General features: G+C 44.8%; 2 protein-coding genes across 2 annotated transcripts; one reads left to right on the forward strand and one right to left on the reverse strand.

Annotated features, from left to right (window-relative positions):
• Positions 1-2,514: 2,514 nt before the first annotated feature.
• On the forward strand, positions 2,515-9,662 carry ankha (ANKH inorganic pyrophosphate transport regulator a). Its single transcript, XM_068304354.1, has 12 exons — positions 2,515-3,057; positions 3,949-4,165; positions 4,330-4,448; positions 4,537-4,620; positions 4,705-4,875; positions 4,983-5,117; positions 5,581-5,673; positions 5,762-5,854; positions 7,909-8,038; positions 8,164-8,287; positions 8,419-8,518; positions 8,756-9,662. Exons 1-12 carry the CDS (start codon positions 2,962-2,964, stop codon positions 8,891-8,893), a joined length of 1,500 nt encoding a protein of 499 aa, XP_068160455.1. The 5' UTR covers positions 2,515-2,961; the 3' UTR covers positions 8,894-9,662.
• Positions 9,663-10,189: 527 nt separating this feature from the next.
• Positions 10,190-19,435, reverse strand: LOC137587825 (uncharacterized). Its single transcript, XM_068304478.1, has 11 exons — positions 19,150-19,435; positions 17,870-18,204; positions 16,868-17,488; positions 15,706-15,894; positions 15,145-15,489; positions 14,616-14,701; positions 14,082-14,188; positions 13,847-13,990; positions 12,989-13,111; positions 11,989-12,258; positions 10,190-11,509 (listed from the first exon to the last, which is right to left on the reverse strand). The coding sequence occupies exons 2-11, from the start codon at positions 18,013-18,015 to the stop codon at positions 11,303-11,305; spliced, it is 2,238 nt and encodes a 745-aa protein (XP_068160579.1). The 5' UTR covers positions 18,016-18,204; positions 19,150-19,435; the 3' UTR covers positions 10,190-11,302.
• Between the last annotated feature and the right edge of the window lie 337 nt (positions 19,436-19,772).

Below are 19,772 nucleotides of genomic sequence, written 5' to 3' on the forward strand. Positions count from 1 at the left end.
TGGCAGAAACAAAGTTTAATAAAGTTCAGCAGTCACAAAGTTGATTATCATGTAGTGCTTATTTGCAATGATGCAAATTACATGTAAAAAAAAAAATATTGTATATAAAAGTTTTTGACCTTGAACAGGCAGTAAACATACATATGCAAGGTTTTTGTAAAAATTATTTTTCAACGTCATTTATAAAATTAATATATCTTTTAAACAAGTTTGGTGGGCCGGGTTACAAAGCCTACCGGGCCACAAATGGCCCACGGGCCATAGTTTGCCCATTGCTGGGTTAGACTCTCCTTAAGGGATGAGCTAACTGTCAGCCTGACTCAGCCTAACATGCATCTGTTGTTATCTGTGTGCTGTGTGTGTGTGTGTGTGTGTGTTCTGTGTGTGCTCTGTACATTGTCCGTTTGTCGTTAGAATGTTGTGCGATAGAAAAAGAACTAAATGTTGTGCTGTCTATTTGTGTAAGCAGACGTGAATTGTGGCCCAAAAGGGTCACCTCACAAAACGTGGTATGATGGTCCTAAACGCTTCTACCCATCTATAGAAAGAATCCATCACCACCAGCTTTAGAGGAACCTTTTTACCTTGTTGTCTTCACCCAGATCATTAAAGTTGATTACCACCTCTTTCATACCCGTTTTCAATGTTTACATTGGATTTCATACACAAACCCCAGTCTTGATGTTCGTGAACATCTCTGTTCACATATAAAAACACATTATGTACTTATATTTTCTGAATTATTTTGACTTGACATGTGAAATGTTAATCTATGGGGTTTTAATGTTATGTTTTACAGACTGTTTGCATTAGACTAAATCCTATTGCCATGTGTGTGTAATCTGCCCTAATCCACGACCCTGAAGCCTAATTACACCATCTTCATCTTCCACATTATGGCCGGCACAAAAATTTGAATGTTTCTTGTCTTTTTTAAGTTTAAGTTTGTTCAGGATGTAGGATCATAGGCGCACCATTAACCTAAAAAGCATTCAGGCCTTTTGATTGCTTATTAAAAAAACATCCCGCTTGTTTTTTCACAAATTACACCCTGTGTGTACCGTTCTGTTGTTGTGTCACAGTTGTGAGGTGTATCTTCAATCATCCTTGTTTGTTTGTGTCTGTAACTGTAAAATCTAGATTCATCTGCGAGAGGAGTGTTTAAGTTTTTCGTTTGTTCTGTGCAATTGCAAACTTTTTCTGTTGGGGAAATATGCCATTGAGTGTGTATGTGTATGTGTGTGTGTGTGTGTGTGTGTGTTTCAGCTCCTGATATGGCATGTTTTTTTTCATACCTTTGGCTTTCGCACACATGCCTCTGATACAACCAGCCTGACCTTCTCTATGGAATCTAATCTGGGACTGTGGTAACAGATTACTCTCCTCCCCAGAGTCTGGATTGTTGGAATACGCCAACCATTTTTCTTGTAACATTGCACAGCTTTACGTAAATTATTTTCTGCAACTGTTCCCCACCAACGAGGTTCATTCCAACTCCTCATCTTTCTGAACACCATCTAATCTCACATCTGCTCATCCTTCTCTTCTCCAAACATTCTCAAACCTTCTCCACCTCTCCACTATTTTCAATGTATTACTTTCTACAACTTTAGCTACTGGATTTCTCATCAACTCCAAAAACCATTTCCTTTCCTTCCTCCAAAGTTGCATATCTAAACTCTCAACATCTCAAGCTCCTTTTCCACGTTTTGCAGGTTGGTGATTTCAGCCGTATCCTCAGGTGCTGTGTTTAAAATCCTCTCAACCTTTATCAGTAGTTACGGAAACAGAACATGTTCATTTTATAATTGGAAATTTATAACACGGCTGATACAAAAGTCCTTCAGCAGCGACACATGGGTGCCGGATCATATCCCAGCGGGTTCTGCCCAAAATCCAGGGTCAGCTTTTGGACAGGAGATCTTTGTGTCACAGGGCCAACACATGTAGAAACAACATTCCGTGTTTAAATTCATACCTTTCACCCATATGACATGTTGTTGGCCCGTGGGTTGAATCCAGGACACCTGAGGGAATGCACGTAAACAAGAGGGAACATGCAAACTCAAAACAGAAAGGCCTCAGGGCTGCGTTCAAACCCAGAACCTTCTTCCTGCTGTGAGGCAAGGGCAGGACTGGGGTAAAAACAACCTGTCCTGGACATGACGTACACACACACACACACACACACACACACACACACACACACACACACACACACACACACACACACACACACACACACACACACACACACAAAAACACACAAAAAATTCTAAATTCCAAAAGGAAATATTGTTTCTCTTATTTCTGTAATTAAAGATGACACACATGACGTCACATGTCACGAATTCTATCTCTTAGAGACGTAATGTAAGCAGAAATGTGTGTGTAAACACTGTTACAACACTTATTACTAACACATCCCTGCGCGGTGCCATCGGTAATAATAAAACCGCTCGACCCGGTGATGACGTCACGACCGGGATGCCTGGCCCCCACGTGTGGGGGCAGCGATCGGTTCAAACCTCGGGGAGAATCGACAAGAACCGGACGGAGGCGCACCGGCGCAGTGAAACGCCAAACAGGACAGATTAAATCTGACCAATTTCGGATTGAATTCTAATCCCTGTACGATGTGGGACGCTTCCTCTCTCACCATCGCCGCTGTTTGATGTCACCCTGCGTCCCCCCTCTTCCCTCCCCCTTGACGATGATTCGGGAGGAAGATGCGCCTCTCTGAAATTTCCGCTGACCTTCTCCGCTCGGCAGCATCGAGGCTCAGTGACGCGCCGCCGACGCAGGAGCGCCTCGGCTCCTGTCGCCGCCCGACTTTCAGCTCCTTCTCTCGGTAGAACCAAACCTCCCTCCATCCGCGCGTCTTTTCTTTCTCATTTTATCCTTTTTTACGCAACCGAGACCGAGGCAGATGCCCCTCGTTCTGTCATCTCGGCTTCTACTATGGTGGAGTTTCCATCCCTCAGTCCATACTGGCCTCTCCTCCGCTTCCTGGTGCCTCTGGCGATCACCAACGTTGCCATCGACCTCGGGGAGCAGGTAAAAAACGCGCAGCTGTGCGCCGCGGATTTTGCGCCGTAGGTCAAAAACCGAAAGACGGAGCGGGGCTGCTAGCGGCGGCTAACGGCGTTAGGCTGTAAAGTGTGTGTGTGTGTGTACATATGAATGTGTGTGTGTGTGTGTGTGTGTGTTTTAGCGTCTTGCTGCTGATGGGGATCGGTTTCTGGAAACACTGGCACCGTTTCCCGACCGGTTTCTACCGTGTGGACGCGCTTGTTTACACGTAGCCACGGTTAGCTTAGCCCGGGGGGGGGGGGTGTTTAGGACCGCTGTGAAGGTATAGATGTTATTTAGGAAGGGTGCCCCCCCCACCCTTTCTCCTCCTCCTCCCCCCTCACACACACGCCCTTGTTTATTCCTGGTTTAGCCGCATCTTTTAAAAGCTGCGCCTCCACCTCCACCTGTCTCCTGTGCGCGCCGCTCATTTGTTTGCCTTCAGATTAATCAGTAAATCCGAGTCAAAGTCTGTTTGTAGATCATTATAAGAGCTGCATGATGCGATCCGCCGTTATGTGAACACCCCACCCCCTTCCTAACGTGATGACAGCGCGTTGTGTGAGGGGGAAATATCTCCCTGAAGCTCGGAGATGTCAGGATTAAGCTTATGTAATGCTTCTCTTAACTGGTATAAATAGCGCACGGTCACGCACAAGGGAAGAGCAGCTGTAGTAGTTGTTCTGGAGGTGGAAATGAATGGGAATAATTCCAGGATTGTTCTGGGTAGTCAAAGGTCTCCTTTTTTTTTTTATTATGTCACATGAATTTAATCGCTCATAAAACAGGAAATAGCTCCAGCGCTGCGTTGGTATTTCATTTTTCCATCTGTCACATGTGTGCCGGCTAACTTCCCCCTGTGATATCCGTTTCCAGGCCCTCAACAGGGGCATAGCCACAGTCAAAGAGGATGCAGTCAAAATGCTGGCCAGCTACGGCCTGGCCTACTCCCTGATGAAGTTCTTCACCGGACCCATGAGCGACTTCAAGAACGTGGGCTTGGTGTTCGTCAACAGCAGGAGGGACCGGAGGAAGGCCGTGCTCTGCATGGCCATCGCTGGGGCCATTGCATTCATCCTCCATATCTTGATAGGTGTGTGTTTTTGGGGTTTTTTTTGGCATGCTTACCAGGCTTGATGACATGCTGCACAAACCACACCCTGTAAAAAGTGAAGCCATGATTGCAGCACAGAGGTCCTGCAGCTAAAAATAAAGAAAATGAAGTAGAAACTGTTTTCTGTTTTTTTCCGTCTGCAGCTTACACAGATTTAGGATACTACATCATAAACAAGCTCCACCATGTGGACGAATCTGTGGGCCACAAGACGAGGAAGGCGTTCTTATACCTGGCTGCATTCCCTTTGCTGGATGCAATGGTGAGGATGCGCGCTGCCGTCACGTCGCTTCGGTTGAAGTGTTTGTGTTTTTAAGCTTTTTTAACATGTCCCTCCGTCTGGTTTGAAGGCGTGGATCCACGCGGGGATTCTCCTCAAGCACAAGTACAGTGTCATAGTGGGCTCAGCCTCCATCTCTGACGTCGTGGCCCAGGTGATTTTGCTTTGAGTTCAATTCGAGTCGGACGCAAACGTTTCCCCGTTTATTTATTTACACTGGATCTCCTTTTCCTTCCAGATTGTGTTCGTGGCCATTCTGCTCCACAGTAACCTGGAATGCGTGGAGCCTCTGCTCATCCCCATCCTCTCCCTGTACATGGGTGCCTTCGTCCGCTTCAGCATCGTCGGCCTGGGTTACTACTGTAACATCCACGACAAGATCCCAGACTCCAGTGGGGTGGATGTGGGGGTAAGGGCTGGCCATTTTTTAAATTTTATTATTTACTTTATATTTGGAAACATTTTCTTGTGTGGAGGGAAAAAAATCAGCAAAGTAAGGATGTGTTTCATCCTCAGGGCGACGCCACAATCAAAAAGATGCTGAGTTTCTGGTGGCCCCTGGCCCTCATCCTGGCCACTCAGCGCATCAGCCGACCCATCGTCAACCTCTTTGTGTCCCGTGACCTGAAGGGGACCTCTGACGCTACGGAGGTGAGCGTCGTACCAGCGTTAATCTGCCAAAAGCATCAGATGCTAGATGCTACCAAACTCCCTCTGGAGCGTTCTGGCTCACAGACCCCCACCCATCACCCCCTCCCTCATTCTGCCTCCACTCAACGACGGGAGACAATACAAACCTGTTTACCAGAATGAACTGGAAACCATCGACAACACTGGCTGCCGGTGGTTTGGGCAATTCACCGCGTTGGTGCGGGACTCATGGAACTCAGTGAAAACATCCCTGCGTGGCGCATCTGGATGCCTCGTAAAGCCTGTGTTGTTCGGGACACAATAACCAGATCACAGCTGTTATTTAATCATAAACCAGTGGGAAAGTAGGAGACAGGCGTCTTAGATTTCACCTAAGACGCCTGCCTTTAGTTTGGCGGGGTGTCCTGCTTGCGGCGTTCCCTTCGTCGATGACCTAACAGCTGCTGTGTTTTTGTCGTTCCAGGCCGTGGCCGTCCTCACAGCCACCTACCCCGTGGGTCACATGCCCTACGGGTGGTTAACCGAGCTGAGGGCGGTGTACCCCGCCTTTGACAAGGTAATCCAGACCAACCTCCCATCAGCGGCAGTAACAGTTTATTGATCAGCGTGTCTCTCGTGTTTCTGATCATTTCTCTCTCTAACAGAACAATCCAAGCAACAAGCTGAACGTCAGCAGCCCCGTCACCAAGAATCACATTAAAAAGTTTACATTCTGCTGCTTGGCGATATCGCTCACGGTAAGACGAGTGAGGGAATGTTTTCTTCTTTACTTGCATGTTATGTCCTCAAATTATGGCATTCATTCATTGGCCGGTTGATCGATCGGTTGTTTAAGGCAAACGGGTTTTTATAGCTTCTCAAATGTGACGATTTGCTGCTTTTTGTCTTATTAAAACGGCATGAATTGAAGTGAAGATGTCATATCTGCAGGCTTGGGACCATTTGACAGACAAAGTGTGTCATTTGAAGACATAACCGTCCCGTTTTCTCTTCTTACAGAACTTCCAGCGTTCATTTTCATAAGAGGCTTTGCAGAGTATTTGTTTGCAGCCTGAGGTTCTTCACTGACACCGGATCAGTGCTGTTACCCATCATCCTTCACTGCACGCATCCATACATATTTAACACAACTGCTCTTAGATCGTGTTTTGTTTTGCAGATGATGATGGTAGATTACGTAGATTAAACACATAACCGTCATGCAAAAACTGTCCTCCTAATCTGGACGCGTCCCAGATTACATGACGATGCATGTCTGTTGCTGTACGCCACTGTTATTTTTTTCTGGTTGCTTATGTTCAGTCTAGTTTGCCCTCCCCATATGCCGTCCGGTGAGGTGTCATATAGAGGGAACATTGTGTCCCCCCAACAAACACACTGAGCTTTAAGTGGTGTTCACGTATCAGTTCTCACATTCCAAAAGCTTGGTGCAATCGCCAAACAAATGCACAACGCTGCACGGTTGCATCACAATCCATCTCCTATGATAAAAATGACCTTCGATTCGACATCGATGCAAAGATGCAAAGTGGACGTCAGTTTTAAAAGTCGCCTTTGCCCCAGTTAATTCTGTTAACTGCCTGAAAAACAGGAAGTCTGTGGTTCGTTTGGGGGGAGGAGAATGGCGAGGCAGATATGGAGCTGTAAACATGCTTTGTGTGTGCGTGTGTGCGTGTGTGTGTGTGTGTGTGTGTGTGTGTGTGTGCGTGCTCGACTCAGCTATGTTCGGTGTGTTTGCATAGGCGAACCGACGGCCCTCATGCCGGGACTTGTTCTCGTTTTAACCGAAGGAAGGGGACTGAGATGAGAAACGGCAGGTGAAGAAGACATTTGGGGCAGTATCAGAATAACGTTATGTAACTAACATCTAGATCACTTCTGTCCAATGAGAGCAGGCTGTTGTCGGGACGGCGCGGTGGTGCGTCACTTTGGTGAAACCACAGCTGAGTCATGGGGAGACGGAGGTTTTGCTCAAGCCACACAAATGAGTTATTAGTCGTGCTAAAATAATGATTTACGGTGAGATGATGCCAAGTGAAATCATCACTCGGGAGTAATCTGTTCCTTTATCCATCAGGGATCTCAAACCACATCAGAGGCTTTTGCTACCGCCGTTTAAAAAAAAACAGTGAGGTGACGTTTTGTGGAGGAACTCCCAGCGATTTCTGCACCGCACAATTCCAACTATTAAAATTCCTGCTGCATGTTTTCTAAAGTAAAGTCAGATGACATCCAAATCAGAGCCAAGGTGCAGCTCCTTTGCACCCACAGCCATTTCTGCACAACATTCAAATAAAAAATGCTTAAAGGGAATTCATTTCCATCAGCACCCAGCTGCTGAGCAGGAGTCGAGTTAGAACCAGAAAAAAACACCTTTTATGGATCTCTGGGCCTCACAGTGTGTGTGTGTGTGTGTGTTTTTTTTAATGTGTAGTGCAGAAACCTGTCTTCATACAATTTTAAACAAATCATTGTTTTATTCATGTTGAGATCAGACAGGTTTGTTCTATTTTACACCCCCCCCCCTTAATGGCTTTTATAATACAGTTACAGCTCGGAGATGCTTGGATAATGTCGCACGTGCCTCGGCAGCTGCTTCCAGAAATGATCAGTTTGTCTGTCGCCCCTGATTGTGTTACGTGAGCTTCAAAGGGTCGCGTTTCAATCCGAACCCACTCCAGTTAATGAACTAATGAAATCCAATGAGCCGCCGCCGGAGCGACTCTATTGTGTCGTGGGTAACGCGTAAAACAAAACAAATGAATTTGTTTCTGTTTCATTTTGTGCCCAGCTTTGTTTCGTGGTGTTTTGGACTCCTCGTGTGTCGGAGAAGATCCTGGTTGACGTCATCGGAGTGAAGTACGCCTTCGCCGAGCTGTGTGTGGTCCCGCTGCGGATCTTCTCCTTTTTCCCGCTGCCAGGTGAGACACTTTGACGTTTTTCCATTATCAGCGTCCAGCTGGATTTTCCCGTTGGACTTGTGGGTGATGTTTCCACTTTGTGAGAGTATGTGTGTGAATGTGTGTGTGTTTGTGTGTTTTTGCAGTGACTGTTCGGGCTCATTTGACTGGATGGCTCATGACCCTGAAAAAGACCTTTGTGCTGGCCCCCAGCTCAGTCCTCCGTATCATTGTCCTCATCACAAGTCTAGTTGTGCTGCCTTATATGGGGTAAGTCACTGAGCACTACTCAGGCTTATACATGTTTATATCATCATATCTTTATTTGTATTTATTTATAAAGCTTATACATCTTATTTCTTATGTATAAATAATAAATAACCGTGAAATGTGTATTTCAGGGTTCACGGGGCCACGCTCGGGGTTGGATCCCTTCTGGCCGGTTTCATAGGGGAGTCGACAATGGTTGCCATAGCAGCCTGCTATGTTTATCGACAGCAGGTGAGAACACTTATTATTGTGTGCTTTCTGCAGCCAGGTGTCCCTGGCCCATCATCAGCCTCTTGTGTTTCATGATTAAATCATAAATGAAACGCGAGAGAAAAACGCTCATCTGGAAGCACATGACTCAGCACGTTATATCTTTATTGTCTGAGATTAAACATCATTACTCTTTAACAGACAGAATATTTCACCCGATTTCAAGGAGTTTTCACTTCCGTCTTCCTGTTTCCACAGAAAAATGCAGAGATGTCCAATGAGTTGGTGGTGGAGGGCGAGGACTCGGCCCCCATGAGCGAGGTGTGCACCAGGCCTCAGATGGACGCCATTGAAGAGCTTCAGGAGGAGGAAGAGGAGGAGGAGGAGCAGGAGTGAGACGGTAAAAGTCGACCTCCACCGCTGCGTCCGAAGAGGAGTCCGCCGAGCATTCTGGTGCTGGAGAGGAGCGAGGACCCGAGGAGTTTGCTGTTGGAGACTCGCCTGAGGAAAACTTTTTGAATAGAGCAGCACACCGTTAAAAAAAACACACTGTAAAGAAAGCCATGCACCTCCACGTGTTCATCCATCAGTGTATATACATTCGTCTTTTGGATGTTTTTCCGCAGCTCTACGTTTGCATCACATCCACAGGCGTTGAACCTCTTTCATGTGTCCACTGGTAAAGCAAGGGAAAACTAAAAAAAAAAAAAACCATGCAGGAGAACTTTTCCTCCTCCGCGGTGAGAATCACAAATCTACAGAGTGGTGGTGGAGTTGCCAAAAAAAAATAAATTAATAAACATATAATTTTGTTATTTTAACAAGATTAAGCAGCAAGGCCTTGCTTGAATTCAGCTATAGAAATGTTGTGGGACTTATTATTGGGTTGTGCAATAGTATTTTACATACAATGGTGTACAGAGTATTGTTGTTTTCTATAGGTAATGCATTGTGTATATTTAATTGCCCAGAGGGGTCGGGAATCCCTCGTTATATCATCGCGTGTGTTACAGAATACAGTTCTGATTGTTCACCTTCCATACAGTCTGGGAGTCTATCTGCTTTTTGTTTGCCATGCATTTTCCTGGTAGTATTCAGACTGTCGTACGTACTGTATATACTGTATAGGCATTCTTATTTGACAAATAAATTGCTTTATTATTAACCTTTGTTTTATTTTGTTATATTATTCCCAGTGCTGTGTGTGCTTTGCTGTAGATTTATTTCTGGTCATTTATTCTGCCCCCCTCCCCCCCAGGGCCTGAGGCAGATGTAATCCATTACGAGTTCTGGGATCTCCTCCCGGTCCGCCACCCCTCGAAAGGGAGGCACCAGGAGCAGCTGCTCCGCTGGGAGCTCCCCAGCCTTATCTTTAATGCTGAACACAAGAGGAAACTCACTTGTGCTGCTGGTATCCATGGCAACTAATTTTGTTTTCCTTTGAATCAGTGTAGAAAAGGATTTAAGTCCTTTCGAAACTATTTTATACATTTGATGGTGAAAAAACACCAGAAAACGATTTTCTTTTTTTGTGAAATAGTACACAATATAAAAAGTCTTGTTATTCTAGAGTGAAGTTCATTCTGCCTGACCCCAGACAGACCTCCTGGTCAATAACAGACATGCAGACTAATTTAGTTTGCTGTTGCTAAAAAAAAAAAGTCAACACAAATCAAATAGAGCGTAGGAAAATCAGTTTTATTCAACCATGTTTTACAGACGCCATGTCGTTTTGTCTAATGTTTCAATCACAAGTTCAAAATCCTGTTTGAATTGTCTTTAAATTAGGAAAAGTCCATTTTATATTATATTTTTATTATTTTTTTTACAAAAATTGTACTTTTGTTTTATCTAAATGCCAAAAGTCTGACAGTGCAAGAACATTCCTGCGAATGAGTTTTACTGTTAAGAGCGTTGAGGAAACGTTGTCTGATCACAAATAACCAACATTCATTCTTATTGTGCATTATTTCTAAGGCAACATGGAGGACCAAGCAAGTTTTTAATACTGAATCCAGTGGCTGGTAGACGGTGAGGGCTCGCCCCCTCCCCGCCCCTCCTCAGAACAGCTTGGTTAAAGGCAACATGTTACACACTGAGATCGTCACACAAACACACACACACACACGTCATCCTGATAAGGGCTGCGATTCGTCTTCTGAACTTGATCAAACTTTCTTTCACTAATTCAGTTCATCAGAATTTAATACGCACGTTTTGTACATAAAGGAAAAAAAATACACAAATCAAAGTGCAAAGGCTCCAGTTTAAACACTAACCGTCTCGTGGTTTTGGCAGCTCCTCTGAGTTTTTATCAGGACTTCAGAGAGAAAAATACTCAACAGAAGATCGGACATCGAAGCACGTACAGACACCCAAATAGAAAACTCTGTATACAGTACAGTGTGTACGACGTGTGTAACCCACATCATGTACAGGGTCTAATATCAGCATTCTTTTAAAGGAATACACATTCTCTTTTCTTGCTGTGTCTGACAAACAATCTGTTTAGCTTAGCTTAGCACAAAAACTGGAAACGGAGGGAAACAGCTAGCCTAGCTGTATCGGTCACATCTAGTCTTGTTTAACCATAACTTTTAATTTGAAACCTCAGTTTTTCATCAATGCTAGCTCATTTCCAGTCTTGGCTAAGCTAAGCTAACGGTTACAAGCTGTAGCTTCACATTTGAAATCCCGTTTCCCCAAAAATGTCCAACTTATTCCTTTAACTGGCGTGAATTAATTCAACAACAACCTGAGGAGCATTTTGTTTTTTTATGGCGGGGGATCTCTCTGCAGTGGCAATCAGCTGGAGTCGAGCTCCTTGTGTTCTGCAGCTTCTACGATGGGCACGTTGTAGTGGCGGTCGTCCTCCGTCACCAGGCACACCGACGGCCAGTCGTCCTTGTGGTCGTCCGGGTAGAAGGTGACGAACTCCTCCGTGTCGGCCTTGTATAGTCTGTAAACTTGAATGGTGCACTGCAGGGCGTAGCCCAGCAGGAACATCTCCACCTGCACAAAAAGATAGCAGATAACTGCACCGTCAGGTAAACGCCTCAGCTGCTCAAACATATGATATTTACGGGTGGGGTTTCATTACCCAGAACACACCCTGCTTAACTTAAAAGGGTGAAAAACAGCAATTAAATCACGTGGCTGCATCCTGAAACTGCTGCAGAATCAAAACAGCACACGCTGCAGCATGTTTTACTATTTAGGTTACGAATGTTCCTCCTGCTCATGAAAGAAAACACGAGCTGCTGCCAAGGAGGCCGCGTTGGTTCCTAGGTGTGTTTCCAGGCAGGATTGCGTAAAAACCACAGAGTGGATGATGCTCGTTGGATTATTCCAGTTTATGTTGCAGAAATTCAAAAGGACAAGAGAGTCCCAAAAGTTCTAAGTGTAGTTTATCTTAAAAACAGTCACGTAAACAACCATTAAACCCTGTAAAACACAGCATGTCTTTAACTGCCTGTGATCATCTGCCCTACCTGCTCCAGCCCGGCGCTGAGGCCGACATGGCTGAGGTGGTTGGAGAGGAAGGCGTGGGGGCAGTCGGACGAGTCCCGAGCGAACAGCAGCCAGCAGAAGAGCGGTACGTCTTTGCCGGCCTGCATGCGGCCGTGCAGCTCCGCCGCTCTGTCCAGCATCAGCAGCTTCATCGCCTCCAGCAGCGCCAGCTCCTCTTCTCCTCCCTGAAACGCTCGCTCGCACAGCTGCTGCCGCTCCGCCACGGAGGAGCAGTTCACCGCCGCCTGCCACTGGAAACACATGGACGGAATCATAAATGGATTTGCTGATGACATCATTTTCCTATAATCTTTGTCCTAACACAGTCAAGGATGGAGTATTTAAGGTCAGGCCATCAAAGAGAAGCTTAAGACCAAACGTTTTCCCCAGGCTGATCCAGATTCGTCTGGAATATTCTGCATTCCCTGCATATTCCTGAACATTGGTTCACATAAAAAGTGTTATTTATGGAGCCAGTGCACAGCAGGACACCAGCCTGTCTACTCCTAAGTTCAACTGTATGGGAACTATAAGGATGTCAGGCACAAAATGTAAACAGAAGGTCTCATAAAGCCAAAGAGGTCCAGAAAAAAAAAAGAAGTCCTTTAAAGACCAGAATTCCTCACAAGACACCAGCGGAGGCGAAGGGCAGTAAATCCCAACTGGCTCTTGCTCTGTCACAGTGAAGAGACACTGTGGGTTAAACAGCTCAAAAAAGTGTTTCTTTGATGCTCCATCCATCACTGCTAATCCTTTAGCGCATGCTAAGTTCCTCTGTAAATGGCACACAAACAAAAGATGGAACAGTGCAGCATTGTGGGGAACGCCGCCGCCCTTTACCACATGGCAGTAATCACATCTAAAAGCTGTGTAGAGCATCAATACCCTCAGTGTACACGGATTGGATAAATGTAGAGCTGTGGTTTACTCTTGACTCTTTAAAATACTTTCTCGTGCGTTTCTGACATTTCCAGTCGGTACCTTATTTCGGAGAAGCTCCACGTAGCCTTTCAGCTGCAGGGTGGCGTCACCCGTCCCCCCTCCCTGCAGGCATTCTCCAGGAAACGTCCAATGACTCACGAGACCCTCGAGCTGATCGGGCAACTGTCAACACAAAGGAATGAAATGAGATGTGGACATCAGAACAGGAAGTTGTACTTCTGGATGTAGTTTTGTGTCATTATTTAACCTGCTTGATGTTGAACGGGTCTTTTAAAAATTTAGAAGGAATTTTAAAAAAGTGTTTTTTGCAAGGAAATAACCAACAAGTGTGTTCATCCGCTCTGCTAACTGGACTAACAACCTGAGATACTTCTTAGACTAAGGAGGATTTATTAGCCAACGCTGGAGACTTTGTTAGGTCTGCACATCAGCCATTAACTCACTGGCTTCCAATGACGTCAACGAGGAGGGGGCTGAGGGACAGTCTGGCGGAGCTTGTCAGTGAAAATCAGGTTCTAATCATTGAATTTAGTGTAATGACGACTGATCCAGTTACGGAACAGAGCACAGTGAATCAGAGGAAGATGGAGAAGTTACAGCAGAGTTTTCGGATGTCAGAGATCTGTGATGAAATTCAACAATAAGGCCGTTCTGGACTTCCATGTCTTCTACATGGACCAATGACTGACTGACTTGATCTCATTCAACACAATATAATAATAAAACATTAAGCCAAGGGGTTTAAACAAGGAGTAACCACAGCAATAAAACTGTCCTCTTAATGCTGTGTCTCATTTGTGTCTGTGTCTCAAGTGTTTCTGAGCCACGGAGACATGGACTCAGGCCCTCTGGGAGCCCCGTATTATCTGACACCGGGCTTGTCCAGCGAGTGTGTACCATAGAAATGTCGTCCTCCTGCAGCCATAAGGGAAGCCGGGTGCTCTGGGTGAGCACCTGGAACAGCGTGGCTCTGAGGGCGCAGTAGTTGTCCCCCCTCACTCGCCTCAAACTGCTGAACCTTTGGGACATCTCCTTATAACCCTGCAGCAGTAGCAGAGACAGGACAGGAAGTCTCGGTCATTAAGGTGGACGACAGGAGCTTCTTTACTGGAGGAGCGACAGACACACTGACCTTTCTAATGAGCGCACTCTTAGCAGTGTTTCCTCTCCATTCTCTCTCGCTGTACGACAAAATATCCATCGCGGGGGCCAAACTACATCTGTCCTCCAACTTTAAGGCTGATCAGGATCGAGGAGAGGGAGAGGAAAGGATGAAAAAACCAGAGAAGAAGAGTAAGAAAGCACTCTCACTCTTCTTTTTATGTCTGTCATGCATAGATAAAAGAAAAAGATGGATTGTGACGTCACTTTGGAGGAAGAGCGGAGCATGTCCCGAGACAGAAACAGAATTTTAGAGATTCGGACAAAGGAGCGCACATCATCAGAAGTCTGACACTATTTAAATGGCGTACACATCCTGCTGGAATATGGATTAGGGTTTAATTTACTTAAAATAGATCGGCGAGTCGTGGCGGCGGTATAAGCTCTACAGAGATAGGAAGCACCAAGCACACATAGCTAACAGAACCGGCGCAGACAGGCTTATGAGACACTATTCATCTTGATTATGGTTCTGGGATGTAATGAATCGAGACGATGCACTGACATGTAGTTTCTAGCAGATGCGGTGGTCCTGGTTTATCTTCTTGCGATGCTGACAGCTCCTCAGCCCCTCGGTACAAGTCTTCTTCACTAAAAGGACAAAAAAGAAACATCGGCAAAGATTTACGTTTTCCTTATTGTCAACACATCCAACCAACAAGTAAACGTCACTGAGCCTCACGGCTACACAGTGTTCCTTCCTTCATGAGCACACTAGGTTACCTCGGGTCGGTACCAAATGTAACGTGACGTCCCCAAACTAACAATGATTTAAGGATGGAAGTAGTAAACAAAGAATATATTAATTAGAACCAGTTTGAATTAAGTTTTTTTTAAAAACCAGCGCCTTCCTATATGAAGAAAAGAACAGGCTTCCAAAAACAATTTTAAAATATAGATTTTGCCTGAAAACTTAGTTTTATCCCGGTAAACTGACAAATATTCTTTAGTTTATAGACTAAAAGTGAAAATGAATATTTATAATAATGTTAGTTGGGATAATTACGTATGAGATCAAAACAATCATAACTAACCTGTTGCCAAGGAGATCTTCAGCAGATTCCTGTTCCTGTGCCACAGAGATCTCCTCAGGCTTCCCACCAGCTGGTGAGCTCCCTGCCAGCTGCTCCTCTTTCCCAGTCACCTCCTGGATCTCAGCGTCTTCCCCAGCCGCACCTCCGGCCTCCGTGGGAGCCTTCATCGCCTCTTCCTCCTCCGTCTCATCGATCTCCTCCGCGGTGGGAGCGTGTTCGTCTTTGCTGCGTTCCTTCTGTATAATTTTCTCACTGCTGTCCTGCTGGAGGTTCTCGGAGGAAGTGACCTCCGTGGTCGTAGGAGTGCCAGAAACTTCTGGTTTCGCATTCTGATCGGACTCAGAGCTGGAGGGAGAATTCACCTTTGTTACTTTTCCTCAGCAAGACACATTCATCAACACTTTTCTATTTATGTCTACATATTCTGAAGCTGGAATACTAAACACTTCATGTTTGGAGTCAATGAGAAGCTCACTTAGCTGATACAAACTAGCGATGTTTATACGCCCCCTGGTGGCCACGAGGAAGCATAGACACAAGTCACAATCTGAACTCACTCACCTCTGGCTCAGATCCTCTAGGGCTGGGATATCGGCCTCCCCTGCAGAGATCCTGGACCTTTGCTCCTCACCACCGTCACCGAGTCCTGTGGGATCTGGTCCAGACGGAGACTCAGAGACATCATGGCTTCTTACCAGTTCAGAACTGCACTCCTTGCACCCTAAAGACTCCAAGTCCTCCGGTCCAGGACTAGACACAGGAAGTGAGGGGAGAGACAGTTATTTCTAAAGACGCCACTGACCGTACAGAAGTAGAATAGTTTATGACTATATATCCAGTATCGCTGGAGTTTCACAGTGATAAATGTCTTTAATTATTAACCTCTCAATTTAATTTTTAAGTGCAATGCTGAGGACAGTAACTTCAATTAACTCAGACGCGACTCGAGGTTATCGAGTTTTCTGCAGAAGATTACGCAATGAAAATGTCAGGTTAGGAGCAGCAAAATAAAACATTAGCATCCAAATCTTACACTATGGTGGCGAAATGAGCCAAGAGGGATTGGTGACGGCAGTCTAGTCGTGTGTTCTCTACTTTTTTTACAGGACAATGTATTATGGGAATTGCAGGTTAAAAAAAAAAAAAAAAAAGATAGAGAGAAGGATAATATTTTAAAGATAAATCTACATGGTTTAAAATCAGAACAGTTTGAGAAGAAGGGGTCACTTTGCCACTACTTGCCATATATAACAGCTAGAATGGATTACTCTTCTTAGAGCCATTAACTAGTCCCAATTCACAACATAACAGCTGGTTGCAGACAAGTTAAGTTGTTAAAAATAAACTGGAACATGAGTGAATAGACAGAAAGATATTCATAAACTGTCTAGGTAATATTCAACGGGATATTTTTAATGTTGTCCATTTCTGTGTTTTTTAGCTTGCAATATGAGAAGAAGAAAATCTTCATGTGAACCTAAGAGACAAAACTGTCCAAAAAAAAGACGAGCAAATTCTGGTTTCATTTTGTTTTAATCGTCCCTCAACTGTCACATTACTTTGACTTAAAACATTTTTAAAAATAGAAGAGCAGATGATACGAATAAATATACTGCTCTGCCCCTGAGGTAAACGCTCCAGCTCAGACTCATGATATGTCAGTGCATTTTATCTAACCAGCATCCAGAACAGGAACTTAACAGTTTGTTTCCACGTGACTCACCAACTCTGAGACTCTGCGTCGATCTCCTGACTGACCACAGAGATGGGTGATAACTGACAAACTGCTGCAGGGAGCTGAGTGTTTGGCACAGATAACACTTCATTATGTTCACTGTTGTCCCCTGATGACTCCGTTACGCCGCTGTCAACCTCGGGGCTCGCAGCATCATCGTCTTCATGAGTAACGGCCGATGCGATGTGCTCTCCTGCTTCTGTCTCAGTATGGTTTTCAGGGTCGGATGTCTCGGTTGTGAGCGAGCTGATTTTGAGGGTTTCGTCCTGAGCTGAGGCGGCATTTTCTTCTTCTAGCGTCGTTGTAAAAATCTCCCAATCACCTGTGGTGCTCTGTTTCTGCAGGGAGTTGAAAGTGCATTGCAGGAGATCTGCCTGTACGCTGTCTGCAGGAATGTCCTTTATTTCTTCATCTTGTGCTGTGATGGAGTTTTCTTTCAGCTCAGGCCCTTTCTCTGGAGGCAGCATCGTCGTTTTTACATTGACCTCCTGCAGGGGTCCATTCTCCTGCGTGTTATTCGGCTCCGTCTCACCATCCTCAGGGCTCTGCTTCACCTGCTCAGCTTCGGCTTTCATCTCCACCTTCATATTCACCTCATCAGGTGTTATCCTTAGTGCCAGAACACAGACAGGAGGGATATGTCACTGGCCTTCAGTAATTTGTTCTATGTGTTACAGCTGAGCATAATAACTAGGTAAAAAAATAAAGGGGTGCTCATGGGTAAATGAAGTTCCCTTGTGTTGTCTCTACAGTTCAGTCTAAAAGAAATAATCAACCATGTCTCCTGCTCCCTGACAAACATCTGGAAGCTGAGCAGGAAAGACTAACAACAGAAAGACATTTTCTCCTTACAAACTTTGACATATTTTATTGACAGGTTTAGCCTAGCTTCTCCTTTTTGCACTAACGTTTACATCCCATCACTGTGTTAGAAAAATTTTAGGCTAAAGTTCTCCACCAAAGCCATCATAACCGAAAGGGTCACCTTACCTCATACCATCATTCTCTGGGCCACATGTTCCCATCATAACCTTTTCTCCCGTGGGCATGGCGGCCTTCGAGTCTCCTTTCAGGAGGACACTTTTCTCCTCCTCGCTGCCGCAAGGACTTTCGGCATGACAGCAGCTGCTCCCCATCTCAAACCAACTGCTCCCTTTGCTGGGGAGGACGGATGGGTCGTAGGCTGAATGGTGACCTCTGGTCGGAATCGCCCGCAAGCGACCTGAGGAGTCCCTGGATGAGGCTTCAGGAATCCATGACGGCAGCGGTCAAGCCGCTGCTAAAGGCGGGACGCAGCCATGTCTGTCTTGCAGAAATGTTTATACCTAAAAAAGATCAAGAATGCATGACTAGGAAAAAAAAATAAAATAAAATTGTAAATCCCAAATTGGAATTTTAGCTAAACAGACATTTCTGTCAGTACACAATAGAGCCATAAGATAATCATAAAACTTTGGTTGTAGAGAATAATGTGAATTGTCATGTCAGTGCTGTGATAGACTTGTTCAAAAGGTTTATGTGTCCACCTTTCTATTTTTGGCCACATTTGAAAAATAGTTTTGCTCATTTTTAATGCTTGAAATCTACATGTAGACCAGGCTTTACAGCAATTCTTGACACATGAATTGCTGTAAAGTGAATGATCGATCAAAAACAGCCCATCTATTTCACGTCGTCAAACAGGATTGACCTGTATGACCACTGGCAGACATAGTGGCCCCTGCGTCACGTGACATTAGCCAGGGCCCATAGCAGTCAATTGAAATCAACGCAGACCGGGGCCAGACTAATTAATGAACTCATAAAATGTCATTTAGGTGTGTCACGTGATACGTTTATGGCGCTTTCGTTTTCGTTCTGGCTTTTTCTTTCAAAAAGGTGATTAAACGAAGGTAATAATAACAGTTTCTATGGAGATAAACACAGGTTGTTTCTTTCATACGACGCAAACAACGGATAAACACAACTACACATTTTTGAACGCTTTCTCGTGTATACGGTCAGCACATTTCCGTAACAGCCCACAAAAAGGACAATATCTAAATATACAGAAGTCAAAATACAGTTTGTGGTGACGCACTTCTACAAAAAACATAACGTAACATAAACCCCCCATTTACAGTATGTGTCGCACCTGCTACTAGGCTGTCACAAAATACATCTACAATTAGCTAACATCGTTCCTCAGCCTCAAGTAACGACACTGACAGCACATTTCAGACAGACACAGAGCTGTCACCGCCTCGTCCACACTGACAAAGAAAACGTACCTCGGTTGGCTTCAACTAGCAACGAGGTCCGCAATCATGTAGCACCGAGTCCTGGTTCAGCCCAAATTAGCTAGCCAGCTAGCTGAGGTAAACTTGAAATACAAACATGCGCAACTACTCGTAGCCAATCACGAGAATCACTGCGGCCACACCGGTTACCGGCTAGAATAAATAAATATTTATTGTGGCTGACGACCCATTTCACGGACAACGAGTTTTCTTTAGTGCACTTTATGCGGAATATCTATATGAAGAGACCCCTAGCATAGAGGGAGCAGCAGGTCACGGCACGGTCCGAGCGAATGACGTCATAGTAATGCGCATTATGTGGCGTTCAATTGATCCTCGGAAACATGTACTTCGGGCGACTTGGAATTTTGTTTATTACTTATTAGTACTGAGATGAAGAAACAGTAGTTTGGCCTTTTTTGTTTTGGCTTGTTAAATGTGATGACTGACTTTTGTTTTATTTGACTAAATTGAATAGCTTCAAAATTAATAAAACACATCCACAAATATTTCCAGGATAAGAGAATAAATCAGTTTATTTATAATATGGTGAGTAATAAATAAGATGTAATCTAATTAATAGATAGGTAATAAAATAATATATTCAGAAATTC

This window comes from Antennarius striatus, chromosome 20 (assembly GCF_040054535.1).
Source record: "Antennarius striatus isolate MH-2024 chromosome 20, ASM4005453v1, whole genome shotgun sequence".
Classification (NCBI taxonomy): Eukaryota; Metazoa; Chordata; class Actinopteri; order Lophiiformes; family Antennariidae; genus Antennarius; species Antennarius striatus.